At 34.2% G+C, this 20,590-nt stretch overlaps 1 protein-coding gene across 14 annotated transcripts in view; it reads left to right on the top strand.

Moving 5' to 3' along the window:
- The window catches only part of LOC103573905 (ankyrin-3), a 54,162-nt gene extending 33,572 nt beyond the window's left edge, over window positions 1–20,590 (top strand). For 5 of the 14 annotated variants that reach the window (XR_008404100.1, XR_008404099.1, XR_008404098.1 and 2 more), the window contains 6 exons: window positions 370–13,617; window positions 14,683–14,751; window positions 15,544–16,512; window positions 17,212–17,431; window positions 19,136–19,214; window positions 19,298–19,318. Coding sequence is in view for 3 of the 14 variants with exons in the window: in XM_053741068.1 (XP_053597043.1) it covers window positions 370–13,617; window positions 14,683–14,751; window positions 15,544–16,512; window positions 19,136–19,214; window positions 19,298–19,442 (14,510 nt within the window). In the remaining 11 variants the exon portion in view is untranslated. Of the gene's footprint in view, window positions 1–369; window positions 13,618–14,682; window positions 14,752–15,543; window positions 16,513–17,211; window positions 17,432–19,135; window positions 19,215–19,297 lie in introns of all 14 variants that reach the window. The other 9 variants (XR_008404097.1, XR_008404104.1, XR_008404102.1 and 6 more) reach the window with 9 other exon arrangements.

Genomic DNA, 20,590 nt, shown 5'->3' with positions numbered 1-20,590 from the left:
ATATTAACGTATAAATAAGAAAAAATGATTACGTATTTATGTTTGAAATAAAAATAATGTAAGGGGATAGCTGCTCCACAGCACAAACACGTACGCACATAAAGCACATAAAAAGTTGTTTAATCCCTCGTCTCTATCGTAATCAATAAATAATAAAGTAAAATAAGTAATTACAATAAAAGTATAAATAAATAAAATATTCGGCGATCGCAGCTTTGACTAAACAATAATTAAAAATAATACAGTAACAAATACGCAACTTAAAAAATTAAAACTAAAGAGAAAAATCTAAAACAAAATAATTGAAAATTGTCTATAATTTTTCTTACGTTTTTAGATATGCCTAAAATGTTATAACTTAATTAACAGGTGTTATACAAGACGCTGAGAAAGAGAAGGAGAAATTAATGATGGAGGGGTTGTCGGGGGTTTATCGAGAAGGGGGTAAAGAGGCGGGAGGTGCAGTAGGCATTCATGATGATGATAAATTAGTACGCGGTATTGAAGGTATAGTAGTTAAAGAGATCGTAACTCGCGGGGAAGAATCTATCGAGCCATTAATTACAAAAGAATTAAAACATAAAGAAATTGATGATCCTCGTACAAAGGGTAAAATTATTTCAAAAACTATCGTGACAACAACAAAAGGTGATCCAGATTCTGGGTTATTTACTAAAACAACAACAGTGCGTGAAGTATCTCCCGGACAATCATCTTTCTTTGGTGCTGATGATCCTATTATAGGATTAAATGTTACGCAATCACCATCTGAAGAATCAAGAAAAGTTGTTGTGACGAAGACAACTGTTACAAGTGGTCCGGTAATCGAGGAAAAAATTATTACAACTAAAGTGACAACGACCGTGCCGGAAGTGCAGACGGTTGCGTTTGATATAAACGTTCCAACCGATCGTGCGACGGAACAAGCCAACAGCATCACCAGAGTCGTCATTGACTCTGTCACGATGCCGGCTGATGACAAAAGTACAAGTGCAAAGGAAAAATTGTCTAAAGAAGATAAAGAAATTGCTGATAAATCTACAAAACAAAAGGATAAAGTTACAGTGGATAATAAAAAAGATGAGACTGATAAAAAAACCAAGAAGATGAATGAAGATTCAAGAAAATCAGTTTATGAAGATGTTTATAGTCAACCAGATAACACTAAAGAAGATAGTAAGAAAAAAGAAAAAGGTGGAATATTTTCTGGCATTTTTAAGGGACCAAAATTGAAGAAAGGAAAGTCTAAGGATTCTAAAGATCCATCTTTTGATAGCGGTGATGATGAAATAAAAACAGTAACTAAAGAATTTTTGGATGATACTCGAAAAGTTGCTGAATCAATTAAAGAATCACCATCTTATCCTGCTTTTGATCCTGCAACCTATATTGCTATTTGTCCTCCAAAATTACCGGAGAACGAGCCAAATCGTGATCCGATTTGGGCTACTGCAGATTTTCTATATGATTCAAGAAGGAGTGCTGAGGCTTTTGTACCTGAACAACATGTATCCGAAAAACCTCAATCAAAAAAATTAGATACTGGAAAATTTTCAGAGAGAAAACGAGACTCTAGAGAAATTTCAGAAGAACCTGAAAATGGTAAAGAAAAACATGGGTTTTTCACAAATCTTTTCAAAACTTCAAAAAAAATCGAGAGTGATATAGATTCTGCTGTTGATGATGGTAAGAAAACTCTCGAAACTACTGAAGAAAAAGCAAAGAAAGAAGTTAAAAATCTGAAAGAAAAAGTCGATGAAGATATTAAAAAATCCGCTAATGGTATGAAAGATAGACCAAAAGATGAAGTAGATTCAGTGTTACGACGAAATAAAAAAGTTGTTGATGACATCGAAACTATGAAATTAAGTATTAAAGATAGTGGTAAAGTTATTGACGCTGATTTGAAACGTTTGAGTGGTGATATTAAATCACTAGATGATAAAATGAAGCATTATATTGATGAAACTGAAAAATCTACTACATCTATCGAAAAAGCAATTACAAGAGAAACAAAACAAGTTGCTAGTGAGGTGAAAACAGATGTTGAAGATGTCGTTGATGAAGCAAAAGAGAAATCAGGGGGCTTCTTTGGTATTTTCCGTAGTCCGAAATCAAAGGAAAAGAGACGAAGTAGATCAAAAGATAAAGATACAAAAGAAACATCTTTTGATAGTGGAGATGAAGAATTAAGAATTGCTACTAAGACTTTTTTGGATGACACACGTAAAACTGCAGATAAATTATTTCAACCTGTTAGTTCAAAAGTCATGCCCGAGGATCAAATTGAAAAAGTTGAAAAATTCGCTTCTGTAACAGACGATTCAGATGTACCCTTGGATAAGTTAAAACGCACTTCTTATGATATTAAAAAATCTTCTCAAAAGACTTCAACTATGACAACTACAATGGTAACTACAACAAAAATTGTAGACGATACTAAAGGTAGTAATGGACATACTCCAAAAGTTTCAGAAATGAAACCAACTGTTTCTACTAGTGATACAGAAACAGGAAAATTAGAAAAAGCTGAAAAAAGAATATCAGGTGATTTTGAAGACTCTGCTGATGAAGGAAAACCAAAGGGAAGTGGTTTCTTTGGTATATTTAAAAGTCCGAAGTTAAAGAATAAAACTCGTTCAAGAGATCGGAGTAGCTCCAAAGAACCCTCATTCGACAGTGGAGATGAAGAGCTTAGACAAACAACATCAAAATTTTTGGAAGATACACGAAAAACTGCTGAACGTACTGGAGAATTTGACACACGAAGGAAATCTCTCAAAGATACCATTAAAACTGAAAAAGATGCTGTCATTGTTGAAGTACCAGACGTTCCTATTCTTTCACCTGTTTCTGATACTTCAGATTCAAAGAAAGATTCAGATAAAGGCGGAATATTTGGAATATTTAGAAGCCCTAAGAATACTTTAAAACGACGAAGTAAATCGAGAGAAAAAAGTTCATCAACTGATGTGTCTTTTGATAGTGGAGATGAAGAAATAAGAATTGCAACATCGAAATTTTTGGATGATACTAGAAATATATCAGCTATTATGGAAGAGTATCCTTATCCGTCTGCTCCAATGAGTGAAAATGAAAAGGAAGAGAAAGAAATCATTCAAGATAAGGACAAAAATATTGCAGAAAAAGATGTTGATGAATCTAAAAATAAGAAGAATGGTGAGAAAGGTAGCTTTTTAACAGGAATATTTAAAGGTACTAAACATGCTGTTGATGAAGTCACCGAAGAAGTTAAAGAATTTTGGGATGAAACAAAAGAGGAAGAAGAAAAAGCTAAGCATGCTATAGAGAAAGCTGTTAAAGATACAAAAGAATCAAAAGAAAAAGTGTCTACGGATGTTGAAAAATTGAAGAACAAGGAACTAGAAACAGCAAAAGAGAGTAAAGATGAAGTAGTTAAAGACGTGATATCGGTGAAAGATAATATTAAAGACACTAAACAAAAGATTAAAACTGATGCAGTTAATGTTGTAAAATCAGCAGACGATAAAATAAAAGCAAATAAAGCAGCAGTTGTTAAAGGTGCTAAAAAAGATGCGAAAGCGGTCGTGGATTCTGCGAAAACGTCAGCGAAACAAGTTGAAAAGGGCTCTAAGAAAGCTAAAGAAAAAGGTACAGGCTTTGTAACTGGTATAATGAAAGGAGCTAAAAATGCAGTAGATGAAGTTTCTGAAGATGTTAAAGAATTCTGGAATGAGACGAAGGAGGAAGCGAAGTTGGATGAGAAAAAAGCTAAGCTTGCTGCTGAAGAGGCCACAAAAGCATCTAAAGATGTTCAAGATGAAATGACGATTAAAGCCGCTACAGTTAAAGACAAAGCAATTGGTAAAGCAACTGGGACAGCAAAAGGTGTTTTAGATGATACTACAGCGGCGAAAAACCAGGCAAAAAAGAAAATGACAGCTGGAAAAAACACTGTGGTAGGAGCAGTCAAAGTAACTCAAGAGAGAGCTGTTAAAGGCGTTGAAAAAACTGGAAAGGTAACTAAAGGTGCAGCCAAAAAAGTCAGTGATGATGCTAAGAAAACAAAAGATATCGTCGACAAAGCAATCAAACAAGATACTAGGCTCATAAAAAGTAAAGTTCTTGGAACAGCAGAGTTGGAAAAATCCAAAGATATAGTTGAAAAAGAACCGAAGGCAACTGGACACACCATTATTAAAACCGTAAAAACTACGAATATAAATATTCCTGCAGTAGCCATTCAAACGTCAGAAACTGCTAAAGATAGTGCTACTAAAATTGGTGACAATATTGAACAGGCAAAAGATAGAATTGTACAAGAAATAGAAAAAGATACAAAACTTGTTGCAGATAAAATAAGTGAAGCATCTAAACCTGTTGTGGGAAGTGTTGAAACAACCAAAGAAGAAGCTGAAAATGAAGCAAAAAAAGTTAAAGGGAAAGGATTTTTCGCAGGAATTTTCAAAGGTATAAAACACACTGGTGATGAAGTAGCTGAGGATCTTCAGGAATTCGTTGATGAAACGAAAAAAGACGCTGAAAAAGAGGAAGAACGAGCACGGCGAGTTACCGAAGAAGTTGTCAAAACTGCTGAAGATACAAGAGATGAAATAGTTTCTGATGTTGAGAAAGAAAAACAGAAAGTTGAAGAGAGAGTTGCGGAAAATTTAGCAAAAGTTGTAAGTGACGTAGATGATGCAAAGGATAAAGCTCATAAACAGTTAATAACTGGAAAAGATGCAGTTTCTGATACAGTTAAAATAACTGGCGAAAAAATTATTGCTACTGCACAGACAGCTGACGCAAAAATTTCGGGAGCAGGAGCTAAAACATCCAAAGCTGTTGAAGACGATGTCAAAATTGTTTGTGACGAAGTTAGTCTTGCAGCTAAAGAAGTTGCTGATAATTTTGAAGCGGCCAAATATAGAGCAGAGCAAGAAGCCATGAAAGGAAAAGATAAAAGTACAGGTTTATTCTCAGGGATCTTCAAAAGTGCGAAACATACATCGAACGATATTGCAGATGATGTTCAGGAATTCTTAGATCATACTAGACAAGCAGCTGCAGAGGAAAAAAAGGAAGCAATAGAAGTAGCTGGAAAAGCTAGAAAATCCGTTCAGGATGCAGAAGATCAAACAACTTCGAAGGTCCAGACTGGAAAGGACGAAGTGGTCGGAAAAGTAACTCAAGAAATTAAAAAAGCAGCTGATAGCGTAAAAGAAGTTAAAGATAAATCACATGATAGATTCGTGACAGGTAAAGAAGTTTTATCTGATGCTGCCAAGACTACAGGACAAAACATTTCAGAAACTGCAATTAAAACCTCGGAGAAAATTACAGATGCTAAAGATGTTGTCGCAAGAGAAATAAAAGAAGATGCGAACTGTGTGAAAGATCGAGTGATTAGTACAGCTGAAGTAGTAGTTGATAGTGCTGTGGTGGCAAAAGGTAAAGCGGAGAAAGAAGCTAAGAAAGCCAAAGAGAAAGGCAAAGGGTTCTTTTCTGGAATATTCAAAGGTGTAAAGCAAGCCGCAGAAGAAGTCGCTGAAGACGTTAAAGATTTCGTCGATGAAACTAAAAAAGAGGCAGAAGATGAAGAAAAAAAGGCCAAACGCGCTGCTGCGGATGCTGCCGAATCAATAAAAAATGCTAAAAACAAAGTTCATGATGATGTCGTTGCTGGAAAAGAAGCAGCTGCTGAAGCGATGAAAGAAACCACCGATGTAATATCTAGTGCCGCAGAAAAAACGTCACAATCTGCAAAAGACGTGACTCGAAAAATGGGTGACGATGTCGAGAAAATTGCTGGCAGCGTGAAAAAAATTGAGGATAAAGCACATGATGAACTCGTGGCAGGGAAAGAAGTCTTGACTGGCGCAGTAAAGGCTACGGGAGATAAAGTCTCTGAAACTGGAAATAGAGCTTCTGAGGCAATTACAGAAACTGCAGACGCTGTTGCAAACGAATTAAAAGAAGATGCGAAGGTAATTAAGGATAAAGTTAGTGGTGCAACTGAAAAAATAGTTGATAGTGCTACGGTGGCAAAGGAGAAAGCGGAGAAAGAAGCTAAAAAAGCTAAAGAGAAAAGCAAAGGGTTTTTTTCGGGAATATTCAAAGGTGTCAAGCAATCCGCTGATGATGCTGCTGAAGACGTTAAGGACTTCGTCGATGAAACTAAAAAAGTGGCTGAAGATGAGGCAGAGAAGGCCAGACACGCTGCTGCAGATGCTGCCGAATCTATAGACAAAGCTACAAACAAAGTTCATGATGATGTCGTTGCTGGAAAAGAAGCAGCTTCTGAAACGATGAAAAAAACCACCGATGTAATATCTAGTGCCGCAGAAAAAACGTCACAATCTGCAAAAGACGTGACTCGAAAAATGGGTGACGATGTCGGGAAAATCGCCGGCAGCGTGGAAAAAATTGAGGATAAAGCACATGATAAACTCGTGGCAGGGAAAGAAGTCTTGACTGGCGCAGTGAAGGCTACGGGTGATAAAGTCTCTGAAACTGGAAATAAAGCTACTGAGGCAATTACAGAAACTGCAGTCGCTGTTGCAAACGAATTAAAAGAAGATGCGAAGATAATTAAGGATAAAGTTAGTGGTGCAACTGAAAAAGTAGCTGATAGTGCTGTGGTGGCAAAGGAGAAAGCGGAAAAAGAAGCTAAAAAAGCCAAAGAGAAAGGCAAAGGGTTCTTTTCGGGAATATTCAAAGGTGTCAAGCAATCCGCTGATGATGCTGCTGAAGACGTTAAGGACTTCGTCGATGAAACTAAAAAAGTGGCTGAAGATGAGGCAGAGAAGGCCAGACACGCTGCTGCAGATGCTGCCGAATCTATAGACAAAGCTACAAACAAAGTTCATGATGATATCGTTGCTGGAAAAGAAGCAGCTGCCGAAACGATGAAAAAAACTACCGATGTAATATCTAGTGCTACAGAAAAAACGTCACAATCTGCAAAAGACGTGGCTCGAAAAATGGGTGACGATGTCGAGAAAATCGCTGGCAGCGTAGAAAAAATTGAGGATAAAGCACATGATAAACTCGTGGCAGGGAAAGAAGTCTTGACTGGCGTAGTAAAGGTTACGGGTGATAAAGTCTCTGAAACTGGAAATAAAGCTACTGAGGCAATTGCAGAAACTAAAGACGCTGTTGCAAGAGAATTAAAAGAAGATGCGAAGATAATTAAGGATAAAGTTAGTGGCACAACTGAAAAAATAGCTGATAGTGCTGTGGTGGCAAAGGAGAAAGCGGAAAAAGAAGCTAAAAAAGCCAAAGAGAAAGGCAAAGGGTTCTTTTCGGGAATATTCAAAGGTGTCAAGCAATCCGCTGATGATGCTGCTGAAGACGTTAAGGACTTCGTCGATGAAACTAAAAAAGTGGCTGAAGATGAGGCAGAGAAGGCCAGACACGCTGCTGCAGATGCTGCCGAATCTATAGACAAAGCTACAAACAAAGTTCATGATGATATCGTTGCTGGAAAAGAAGCAGCTGCCGAAACGATGAAAAAATCTACCGATGTAATATCTAGTGCCGCAGAAAAAACGTCACAATCTGCAAAAGACGTGGCCCGAAAAATGGGTGACGATGTCGAGAAAATCGCTGGCAGCGTGGAAAAAATTGAGGATAAAGCACATGATAAACTCGTGGCAGGGAAAGAAGTCTTGACTAGCGTAGTAAAGGCTACGGGAGATAAAGTCTCTGAAACTGGAAATAAAGCTTCTGAGGCAATTACAGAAACTAAAGACGCTGTTGCAAGAGAATTAAAAGAAGATGCGAAGATAATTAAGGATAAAGTTAGCGGCACAACTGAAAAAATAGCTGATAGTGCTGCGGTGGCAAAGGAGAAAGTGGAAAAAGAAGCTAAAAAAGCCAAAGAGAAAGGCAAAGGGTTCTTTTCGGGAATATTCAAAGGTGTAAAGCAAGCCGCTGATGAAGTCGCTGAAGACGTTAAAGATTTCGTCGATGAAACTAAAAAAGAGGCAGAAGATGAAGAAGAAAAGGCCAAACGCGCTGCTGCGGATGCTGCCGAATCAATAAAAAATGCTAAAAACACAGTTCATGATGATATCGTTGCTGGAAAAGAAGCAGCTGCTGAAGCGATGAAAAAAACCACCGATGTAATATCTAGTGCTACAGAAAAAACGTCACAATCTGCAAAAGACGTGGCCCGAAAAATGGGTGACGATGTCGAGAAAATCGCTGGCAGCGTGGAAAAAATTGAGGATAAAGCACATGATAAACTCGTGGCAGGGAAAGAAGTCTTGACTAGCGTAGTAAAGGTTACGGGAGATAAAGTCTCTGAAACTAGAAATAAAGCTTCTGAGGCAATTACAGAAACTAAAGACGCTGTTGCAAGAGAATTAAAAGAAGATGCGAAGATAATTAAGGATAAAGTTAGTGGCACAACTGAAAAAATAGCTGATAGTGCTGCGGTGGCAAAGGAGAAAGCAGAAAAAGAAGCTAAAAAAGCCAAAGAGAAAGGCAAAGGGTTCTTTTCGGGAATATTCAAAGGTGTAAAGCAAGCCGCTGATGAAGTCGCTGAAGACGTTAAAGATTTCGTCGATGAAACTAAAAAAGAGGCAGAAGATGAAGAAGAAAAGGCCAAACGCGCTGCTGCGGATGCTGCCGAATCAATAAAAAATGCTAAAAACAAAGTTCATGATGATATCGTTGCTGGAAAAGAAGCAGCTGCTGAAGCGATGAAAAAAACCACCGATGTAATATCTAGTGCTACAGAAAAAACGTCACAATCTGCAAAAGACGTGGCTCGAAAAATGGGTGACGATGTCGAGAAAATCGCTGGCAGCGTGGAAAAAATTGAGGATAAAGCACATGATGAACTCGTGGCAGGGAAAGAAGTCTTGACTGGCGCAGTAAAGGCTACGGGAGATAAAGTCTCTGAAACTGGAAATAAAGCTTCTGAGGCAATTACAGAAACTGCAGACGCTGTTGCAAACGAATTAAAAGAAGATGCGAAGGTAATTAAGGATAAAGTAAGTGGTGCAACTGAAAAAGTAGTTGATAGTGCTACGGTGGCAAAGGAGAAAGCGGAGAAAGAAGCTAAAGAAGCTAAAGAGAAAAGCAAAGGGTTTTTTTCGGGAATATTCAAAGGTTTCAAGCAATCCGCTGATGATGCTGCTGAAAACGTTAAGGACTTCGTCGATGAAACTAAAAAAGTGGCTGAAGATGAGGCAGAGAAGGCCAGACACGCTGCTGCAGATGCTGCCGAGTCTATAGACAAAGCTAAAAACAAAGTTCATGATGATATCGTTGCTGAAAAAGAAGCAGCTGCTGAAACGATGAAAAAAACTACCGATGTAATATCTAGTGCAACAGAAAAAACGTCACAATCTGCAAAAGACGTGACTCGAAAAATGGGTGACGATGTCGAGAAAATCGCTGCCAGCGTGGCAAAAATTGAGGATAAAGCACATGATAAACTCGTTGCAGGGAACGAATTCTTGACTGGCGTAGTAAAGGTTACGGGAGATAAAGTCTCTGAAACTGGAAATAAAGCTTCTGAGGCAATTACAGAAACTAAAGACGCTGTTGCAAGAGAATTAAAAGAAGATGCGAAGATAATTAAGGATAAAGTTAGCGGCACAACTGAAAAAATAGCTGATAGTGCTGCGGTGGCAAAGGAGAAAGCGGAAAAAGAAGCTAAAAAAGCCAAAGAGAAAGGCAAAGGGTTCTTTTCGGGAATATTCAAAGGTGTAAAGCAAGCCGCTGATGAAGTCGCTGAAGACGTTAAAGATTTCGTCGATGAAACTAAAAAAGAGGCAGAAGATGAAGAAGAAAAGGCCAAACGCGCTGCTGCGGATGCTGCCGAATCAATAAAAAATGCTAAAAACCAAATTCATGATGATATCGTTGCTGGAAAAGAAGCAGCTGCTGAAGCGATGAAAAAAACCACCGATGTAATATCTAGTGCTACAGAAAAAACGTCACAATCTGCAAAAGACGTGGCCCGAAAAATGGGTGACGATGTCGAGAAAATCGCTGGCAGCGTGGAAAAAATTGAGGATAAAGCACATGATAAACTCGTGGCAGGGAAAGAAGTCTTGACTGGCGTAGTAAAGGTTACGGGAGATAAAGTCTCTGAAACTAGAAATAAAGCTTCTGAGGCAATTACAGAAACTAAAGACGCTGTTGCAAGAGAATTAAAAGAAGATGCGAAGATAATTAAGGATAAAGTTAGTGGCACAACTGAAAAAATAGCTGATAGTGCTGCGGTGGCAAAGGAGAAAGCAGAAAAAGAAGCTAAAAAAGCCAAAGAGAAAGGCAAAGGGTTCTTTTCGGGAATATTCAAAGGTGTAAAGCAAGCCGCTGATGAAGTCGCTGAAGACGTTAAAGATTTCGTCGATGAAACTAAAAAAGAGGCAGAAGATGAAGAAGAAAAGGCCAAACGCGCTGCTGCGGATGCTGCCGAATCAATAAAAAATGCTAAAAACAAAGTTCATGATGATATCGTTGCTGGAAAAGAAGCAGCTGCTGAAGCGATGAAAAAAACCACCGATGTAATATCTAGTGCTACAGAAAAAACGTCACAATCTGCAAAAGACGTGGCTCGAAAAATGGGTGACGATGTCGAGAAAATCGCTGGCAGCGTGGAAAAAATTGAGGATAAAGCACATGATGAACTCGTGGCAGGGAAAGAAGTCTTGACTGGCGTAGTAAAGGTTACGGGAGATAAAGTCTCTGAAACTGGAAATAAAGCTTCTGAGGCAATTACAGAAACTGCAGACGCTGTTGCAAACGAATTAAAAGAAGATGCGAAGATAATTAAGGATAAAGTTAGCGGCACAACTGAAAAAATTGCTGATAGTGCTGCGGTGGCAAAGGAGAAAGCGGAAAAAGAAGCTAAAAAAGCCAAAGAGAAAGGCAAAGGGTTCTTTTCGGGAATATTCAAAGGTGTAAAGCAAGCCGCTGATGAAGTCGCTGAAGACGTTAAAGATTTCGTCGATGAAACTAAAAAAGAGGCAGAAGATGAAGAAGAAAAGGCCAAACGCGCTGCTGCGGATGCTGCCGAATCAATAAAAAATGCTAAAAACACAGTTCATGATGATATCGTTGCTGGAAAAGAAGCAGCTGCTGAAGCGATGAAAAAAACCACCGATGTAATATCTAGTGCTACAGAAAAAACGTCGCAATCTGCAAAAGACATGGCTCGAAAAACGGGTGACGATGTCGAGAACATTACTGGCAGCATGAAAGAAATTAAGGATAAAGCACATGCTAAACTCTCGACAGGCAAAGAAGCCTTATCTGACGCTGTGAAGCCGACGGGAGAAAAAATTTCTGGAACTGCAATTAAAACATCGGAGACAATCACTGAAACTAAAGATGCTGTCGCAAAAGAAATAAATGAAGATGCGAACTGTGTCAAAGATACAGCAAGTAGTGCAGTTGAAACAACAGTTGACAGTGCTGCGGTGGCCAAAGAAAAAGCAAAAAAAGAAACTACGAAAGCTCATGATAAGACTAGTGGTATGTTTTTCGGTATATTAAAAAGCGGTAAACATTGTGCAAATCAAGAACACAGCGATGTTGAAGGCTTTTTGATTGAAGCTCAACGTGAAGCTTCAGAAGAAAAGGCTCGACTTGAAAAAGTTGTAGAGGATCTTGCAAATAGTGTGAAAGATGATATTCACGGTTCGCAAGTTGAAACAAGTAAAACAGCATCAAAAACTGTCGAGGCTGTGGGAAAAACTGTAAAAAATGTAAAGGGTCAATTAAAAGATAAAGAAGACATACTCGTAGCAGAAGCCAAAAAAGATACAAAGGCATTAGAAGATTCAGTAGAATCTACAAAAAAACAATTGGGAAAGGAATCTAAAAAGACTAAAGCCAAAGGTACAAGTTTCTTCTCTGGTATTATTAAAGGAGCTAAACATGCAGTTGATGAAGTAACTGAAGACGTAAAGGAATTTTGGGATGAAACGAAAGAAGAAGCCAAAATGGAAGAAGACCGAGCCAAGCATGCTACAGAAGAGGCGGTGAAACCAGTAGAAGATGCTCAGGATACAGCTACTGCTGATGCTGCAGCAGTCAAAGATAAAGTATCAGAGACGGTAAAAGGTATTGCTGGTGACGATAAGTCTATGGTAGATGAAGCAACAAAGAAATTAACATCTGGTAAAGATGCTGTAGTAGAAGCCGTGAAAGTTACTAAAGTAAAAATCAACAAAGATGCTGAGAAAACAACAAAGACAACTAAGGACGCTGCCATGAAGATTAATGATGATGTAAAGAAAGCAAAATATATAGTTGATAATGAAATAAAAGAAGATGCTAAGCTCATAAAAAGTAAAGTTATTGAAGCATCAGAATCGGTTGTTGATTCTACTGACACAACGAAAGATAAAGTAGAAAAAGAAGCTAAGAAAGTTAGAGATAAAAGTAGTGGTATGTTCTTTGGTATTTTGAAAAGCTCTAAACATGCAGCTGAAAATATAAGAGAAGATGCAAACGAATTATCAGTAGAAACAGAACAAAATGTCAAAAAAGGTAAAGATCTTGCTGCTACTTCAGCCGAAGACGTAGTACAGACAACAAAGAAAGAAGCTGAAAAGTTAAAAGGGTCTATGACGCAGGAAATAGAAAAGGATGGAGATGATATTAAAAAAGAAACTAAAAAAGCTAAAGACAAAAGCGGTGGCTTTTTTTCTGGCATAATAAAGGGTGCAAAACACGCGGTTGAAGAAGTAACAGAAGAAGTAAAGGAATTTTGGGATGAAACTAAAGAAGAAGCTAAAGATGAAGAAGAACGCGCTCGACGGGAAGCTGAGGAATCAGCAAAAACTGAAAAAGTAGTACGTGATAAAGCTGTTGTAGATCCTCTCGATGATGAGGAACACATGCGGCAGCAAATGTATTTAGATCTTGAGCGAACTGTTCACGACGACGTAGGTACTTCACTTTACCATCCAAAATCTCCAATAAAATCATCATCGCCTGTAGATAGAAATCTCACTATTTCTGATAGTGACACTGCATCGGAGTTGGATTCCGCTCCTAGTACTTTAGAGCATGGAACTCTTCCAGAAAAATCCAAAAACAAAGATAAACCGAAGGGTGTTATTTCAAGTATTGTAAAAGGTGCAAAGAGTGCATCACACAAAATAGTTAAAGAAGTTGATCACGTTGCTGATAACATTAAAGATGCAACGGGAAAATTCTGGGAGGACACAAAAATTGATTCAAAAGACTCGCATTTATCTGGTAGTTATGACGTATCTTCCCCGCTCCGCGAGACCGATTCTAAATCTGTTGAAGCGACCGATGCAGAAGCTAAGTTAGAGACATTTAGTTCATTAGAAAAAGCTATAGATAGAGAAAAAATTCCGCAGGATCATTCAGACATGAGAGTTAAGTCTGTCTCGCGCATTCCACAAAAAACTACTAGTACAACGAAAGAAGTGGTTAAAGAAGTTAGGGTAGTTAGAATTCAGGAAAGAACATCATCAACAGAAAGACTTGATGAATATGATGGAGATTTAAATAAATTAGGGCACCTCGAGCCTCGCGCAGTACAATCCGTCACCACAGTCGTAACAAAGTCTGTGCGGACGGCAGCGGCGACCCCGCCACCCAGCCCCGACGAGCTCGGTGACAGTAGCATTAAAGGTATCTTAAAAAATGATTGAATGTGTTATATATATTTCAAAAATATATATATACATATATATTATATTACATACCAGCTGTGTGTAACATAAAAACCTAATTTCCGTTGAATTTTTTTTTTTTTTTAATGCTTTGATATATTTTTTAACTCATTAAGATTAATTTTTTTTATTTAATTACAACATTTTTTTAAGTTCTACCATCGTGAGTTGGGTAGACAAGACAATTATTTATAATTGTCCAATAAAAAAAAAAATGAATCATGCTCCGTGATCCGTCATTAAATCTAGTTAAAATGCTAATGGCGAGATCAAATTTTAACAATAATAATACTTGAAACAACATTATAATCTACATTACTAGCCTCTCAGCAAATTTTTGACTGCAAAATGATGTAAAAAATTATTTTCTTTTAACTTTATTTTTAACAGGAAAAATGTTTATCATTTTGCAGCTCGAATCGATCAATTGACAGGCTAGTTATCCATGAAACTATCCGAAAAAATAATATTTTGCTGTAACATAATCCAATTGATTTGCTATTTTATTTTTTTATAGTTCTAACAATTATAATTACTGTTACCGTAATTATAACCAATTTTTTTACGTTTTTATATTTGAGTTTAATGCATGATTTCAGGGGTTTATAATTTATTTCTTATGTTATATTAATTTTGCAGAGCTTTTTCAACCACTGCACTGTGGTGTCCATGTGGTATCACGATCCAATTAATCAATTAATTTTTCTTTTTTTTTTTTTATCATTATGTCCTATTTCCTTCATTGTAAAACCTCCATTTTTTAAATATTTATTTCAAAATGAAACCAAGTTAAAAAAAAAACTACATAAAACAAAAAAAAATTTCTAACCGCGCGTTACGTAATTTTTAAATAATTTCATTAACAGGAGAACCACGGTCTAGCGAAGCATGCGAACCAAATGAATATGGCCAGGGAACTTATCATCACTTCATCCTTATTCACCACTGTTTAAATCACTGCTTTAAATGTTCACTAAATATTGAATCACGATAATACTCATATATATTTGTGGGTTTATTACAGATGTAACTGAGGAAGCTGCCAAACGTGCCCAACTTCTTGCAGATCAGGCCTTCGCAGCGGGAAAGCCAGGTAATTAAATGTATAAAACAACAAAAAAAAGAAACGTTTAACAACAAAAAATCTATCTATTTTATTCGCAATTTATTTTTGTTTCAAATTATTATACATTTAAAAATGTAATTAAAATAGTTTAACTAGCTGGAAGAGATCAGTATGTTAGAGTAATTTTTACTCTTTTGGTACCCTCAGTTATATTTAGCTTTATCTTCCATAGTTAGCACTTGCTGACGCTTTTACCACACAACTACTACTTTATGAATGCGTTTCATTGATATAACTAACTATTTATTAAAAATAATAATTATTATTAACAGCACATATACGTTTTTTTTACAACTTGTGAATATTTATTTTATATATTAACCATAGATTATTAGATTTAGATAATGTAGATTATAAGAATTATAGATAACAGCTTTATATATCTATTAGTTTCAATGAAGTGCATTCAATCAATTTAAACATAACACCATTCAATAAATGTTTCATCTTCTTTTTTCATAAAAAAAAAAAAAAAAACAAAAACAAAAATATCATTCATTCAGTGTTGATACCAATTAAAAAGTTTTGTTTGATATTGATTGACGAAAGCTGACCCTATTTTTTCTTTCTTATTTATTGAGTTTTTTAAAAAATAACAAAGTTATTTTTACAATTATTTAAAAGCCAATTTAACAAGAGGAAGTATAAAGTTAATATTTACAGCTGGGCTAGAAAGTTTAAAATTTATTTAGTGTGTATCAATGTGCTTTATATATGCCCTTGTTCCTGTTCTTGTCCATGTCCTTTTGGATGGGTCAGGGCATGATTCGGCTGAGATTGATGGGACTGTAGAGAGGCATGTTACTACTTCTGCTCCGACAAAGCAACCTGTTCCCGCCCCACGTCACTCTACCAAGTCATCTATTAACAAAACTGAGATGACTCTTGAACTCAACGAACATCATCATAATTCAAGAAGCCCAAAATCTAAGATACCAGAGCCAAGTAAAATATCAGCAAATAATTTTTTAATCAACAAAGAGCTCCTTGTTGAACAATCTCGAGTGCCTACTCTTGATTCAATAGAATCAAATAAAAAAAATACGATTCCTGTTCCTATGGAAAAGCTAAAACCATTGGAGATAATTAATGATAAAATTATAACAGAAACTAGTATGGCAACTATACAAGACTCTAGTGTAGAAAATCCGTCCACAGTCTCTCATACTTTACCTGAAGAGACAGTTTATACTAAAACAATAACTACAGTTGTTAGTTCTGGAGTAGATAAAAATGGCATGAAGAAGCTATTGAGTACCAGTGAATTATCTCAGCTGGAGAACATTCCAATGGACTTTGATAAATTTCCAGACCTCGTTGAAGCCAGCAGCTATACCGTAAAAACTTCAAAGACTGTCGTAAATGAAAGAATACCGTCGTCCAGATCTAAAGAAGATCGGATGAGCGAAGAAAGTGCATCTGGTAGTATTGTCAAAGAAGTAAGATCAATCAGCACCAAGAGTTCCTGGGAATCATCAACGAGATCTCGTGATGATCATGACAATTGGGAAACTCAATACTCATTGGATACTTCACCAGGTTCATGTGATGCTGGATTCACTAAAAATAGTGATTCACGGCATGACTTACCCAGTGACAGCGATAGCGAGGGCTCTCCACGACCAAGAAGACGTTCATTGAGCAAGAGGCGAACACTTGGCAGCTCCAGTGGCTCTGATGTTGCATTGCACGAAGGTGCAGAACTCTCCCCTATGGAAGATGACCAAGGTACCTCACTCACAGCTAACAGTTCTAAGTAAGCGATGTAAATATCCTGCTAAAACGACTCACCTTCAGATCATCTCCAGGCTCCTCGTCCTTAAACCCGCAAAAATATATTTATATTTTTAAAAGCTTCATTGGCTGCTGCCCTAAATATTATTGTTATTATTATTATTATTTTCTTTTTTACTTATTTCTCCCCTTTAATTTGCTTAATTTTTTTTTTTGTTTCATTCAAAAAAACAATTTAATGCATAATTATTTTAATTTTAATTTGCACGGCTTGCATGTTTCGAACGAAAAACCGCACCTTGAATTTTGTTATCATTACTACGGTTATAAGGAAAAACAAAGCTTGTAAAGGAAATTTTTGTTTTTTTATATTATTGCTAGGTGATTTTATTTTATCTCTACAAGGTATTAAAACATGATTTATCAAGCGGTTATTGACAGCTAGTTGCTTAAATATCCTCAATCAAAATTCACTGGGAATACTATAATCATTCATGCAGTTTGTCATTACTAAAAAGAAAATTAGAGTCAGTACTGAGAACTAAAACTCCATGTCAAATGTAAAATTATCATTTAAATCCGGAGTTATATCGTGATTCTTATTATATAGCTTATGACAACGTTTTAAATTTAAATTATCAATTAGATAATTTTTTAGTAAGAATATATATACTATAATTAACGTGGTAATAGCAGAGCGCAATTTGGTACAATTGGCCGAGAGTGTGAAAAGCTGTCCTGTAGGGACCACAAACAACCTTGAAAGGATCAAGACTAGTGATAGAACCAACTGGATTTGTTGGATAAGTGTGGCTGCTGCTATTTTAATTGGCATATGTGCAATTTATCTTGCCCTGATGGAACCTCGAGTACTCTCACGTGTCCTCTCAAGTCATGACCCAAGGCAATCTGGGTACGACAAATGATAATTATTTTTTAAATTAATAATTACATTACATTTAATACTTATTATTCCAATCAGGAAACCATACGAAAAATTATAAAAAATATATCTATAAAATAAATGCCAATTCCAATTTTAGGTCAACAAGATTATTCTTTAAATATTAAATTATGGTAGAATAAATTATAAATAAATCCAATAAATACAAGCTTTAGTTTTTTCAGTATTTTTATTGATGTAATGACTACAATGCATGACTATTTAACATGTTATACAGGCATGAAAAACAAATATTTATTTATAACTATAATTCATAGTACACTGCACTTTATTATAATTTTATTTGCTTTGAAATATTACAAAAGTATGTTATATTTACTTATTAATTTTAAATAGATAATAATCACAACCAATTGTAGTGTTTGTTTTGCACGATAATATATAATAGTGTAGTGTTAATAATACTTTGATTATATGCTATTTATTTATCTCGTCTTTGTAATCTCATAACTCTTTCGAGACCACTCGATCCTTTGTAGTTCCTGTGAGAACAAATATATTCTCAAGATAAAGCTAAAGTTTAGAGGGACCAACGTTCGTGTTACGATGGTTAATCACAAACAAATACAATAATTATAAAATTTTAATTTAAAAAAAAAAATATATTTATAAAGTCATTAGAATTGTTAGACGAATTTTCATAAATAGATTTGAGTTTAAATTATTTATTTTAAGTACAACCTTTATGAAAAAGTAAGTAAGCGTGATTAATTAAATTATTATTGCTTATAATTATAATTATAAGTAGTTTAATAGTCTAAATATTTAAAAAAAATTTGTAACGAATAATCTAACATTAACTAAAATATTATAAGTAACTAAACTAATGATCTTTTTTTTATAGTAAATAAAAAATTACTTTTATTTATCTTTAAAAATAACGTGATTGTTCGTCTAACAGTACTAATAAATCCATATTTTTTTTTTTTTAATAATCAATTAAAACTAAGATGAAAAATTCAATTTAGTATTTTCTTCTCAATAATCAAGCGATAATATTTTTAAAAAGTTATTTCGTTTTTTTTGGAGGCCCTCAAATAATTTAATTCATAAAAATATGAATCATTAAAAAATATAAAAATAAAACAATCTCTGTTGAAATTGTATAAAAAAAATGAAATTACCTAATTAGTTTATCGATATAACTGTTTAATTGCTAAAAAAATTCATTCAACAGTAAAGTAATACTAGAAGTAATAAATAAAATAATAATTATAATTAGCTAAAACAGTAAAATTTTTTGTTGCCAGAATTTAGTAATGCTGTGAATTTTTTTTTATTACGTGTCTAGTCTTTTTATACCCCTTGTTTGGGCATGATGTAAAACTTACAAAAATTATATAAGAGAGTAACGTATATATTCGATGTGACAATACATTTAAGCGTATAGTAAAATAAAAGCAACATATATATATATATATATATATATATATATATATATATATATATATATATATATATATATATATATATATATATATATATATATATATATATATATATATATATATATATTCTCATATATTATTAATTTATATTGCAGTTTGCAAATTAAAAAAATAATATTAATTTCTAAATAATAAAAAATTTTTTTTTTATAATATTTTTAAAGTTCATTTTTAAACTTATCAAATTATTCTTATGTATCTACAGAATCTGACTTTTTGCAACATAGTGAACCGTCATATACGGAAACAACTACAACAGAGATCGACCCAGTGACCAACGAAAGGTATAAAAATTATTTTCAGTAATTTCGATTTCATTTAAATTTATAATAGATTTAATAATAACTATGTAATATTTTAATTACAGAATAACGAGAACGACACGAATAATGACCTCATCATTATCATCAACGGTGCCTGTAACTGAAGAAATGTCTGGAAACAATGAACTTCGAGAATCGATGCAAAAAGTCGTCGATCAGTTTATGACAGAGGAAAGAAGAGCACAGTGAAATTTTTTGTCTTCATTAGACTAATTAAAAATCATAAATTAAAATTTTTAAATTTGAAAATAAGAAAAAAATTAATCTATAAAATAAAAAAAAAAAGTATGAATTGATTCCTCGCTACGAATTCATATTTTATTTTTTATCGCATGTTACTCTATATCAAAATTATGAAAAAAAGTCCTATGTATCAGCTTAGGCCCATGCTTTTTTTAAATTTTAAATCAATTATTTTATTTTTAAATTTTTACTTATTTTATTTTGCTTCATTTTAAATAGTTATAAAAATAGCTACAGCTAGTGTAGTAACTAGCTGTCTTAATACCTAGTCGTCACTATGCAAGCCCGTCCACATGAAAAACCAATTAAATGCTTATTCTCTGACATTTTTAAAAATCATATTTACTGTCATATACTGGCTAAATATTATTTAAAATATTCATAATAAATGAAAAAAAAGCAGAGTAATTATTTTAAAGATCATTTAAAAGAGTTGTAGCTCTTCTAAAATCTATTTATAATCATGCGATGCAAAATAAATATACATAAATTAATATAACAATAAATAAATGAGCGATTGTTAAGTGAAGTGGACTCGTAATTATATAATATTAATATTGCATAATAATAATATTCACTTCCTTACAATCGTTTAGATATTCGAAATTAAAAATTATATTATCTATATACCTTAATGAGTATATATATTGCTTGCTAATGAAAATGTTAATGTTTTTTCTTACTGTTAATAAATGAATAAATAAATGGTTCTCAAGTTTTGGCTTTCAGTGACGAAACCAAATAAAGTAAATAAAAAAATATATATATATTTGAATAATGTGCTTCAATGCTACAAGGTTATTCAAGAATTTATAACGTCATGTAAATTGTAATTTTTCTTTTTTATTAATTATGTAAAAAACAAAAAAACAAAAAAAAATAATTATGATGTATTATGACGTTAATGTTTTTACCAATCATAAATTAATTGTAAATTTATCTTGATCGAATATCCTTCGCGATACTTTTTTTTAATTGTGTATATTATTATAATTATTTTATTAGTAATATCTACATTATTATTATTATTATATTATAACTATTATTATTATTATTATTATTATTATTATTATTATTATATTAAAAATAAATAA

Source organism: Microplitis demolitor, chromosome 8, assembly GCF_026212275.2.
Source record: "Microplitis demolitor isolate Queensland-Clemson2020A chromosome 8, iyMicDemo2.1a, whole genome shotgun sequence".
NCBI lineage: Eukaryota > Metazoa > Arthropoda > Insecta > Hymenoptera > Braconidae > Microplitis > Microplitis demolitor.
Note: the sequence above shows the minus strand (reverse complement) of the source record. Positions and strands in the feature narration are given on the sequence as shown.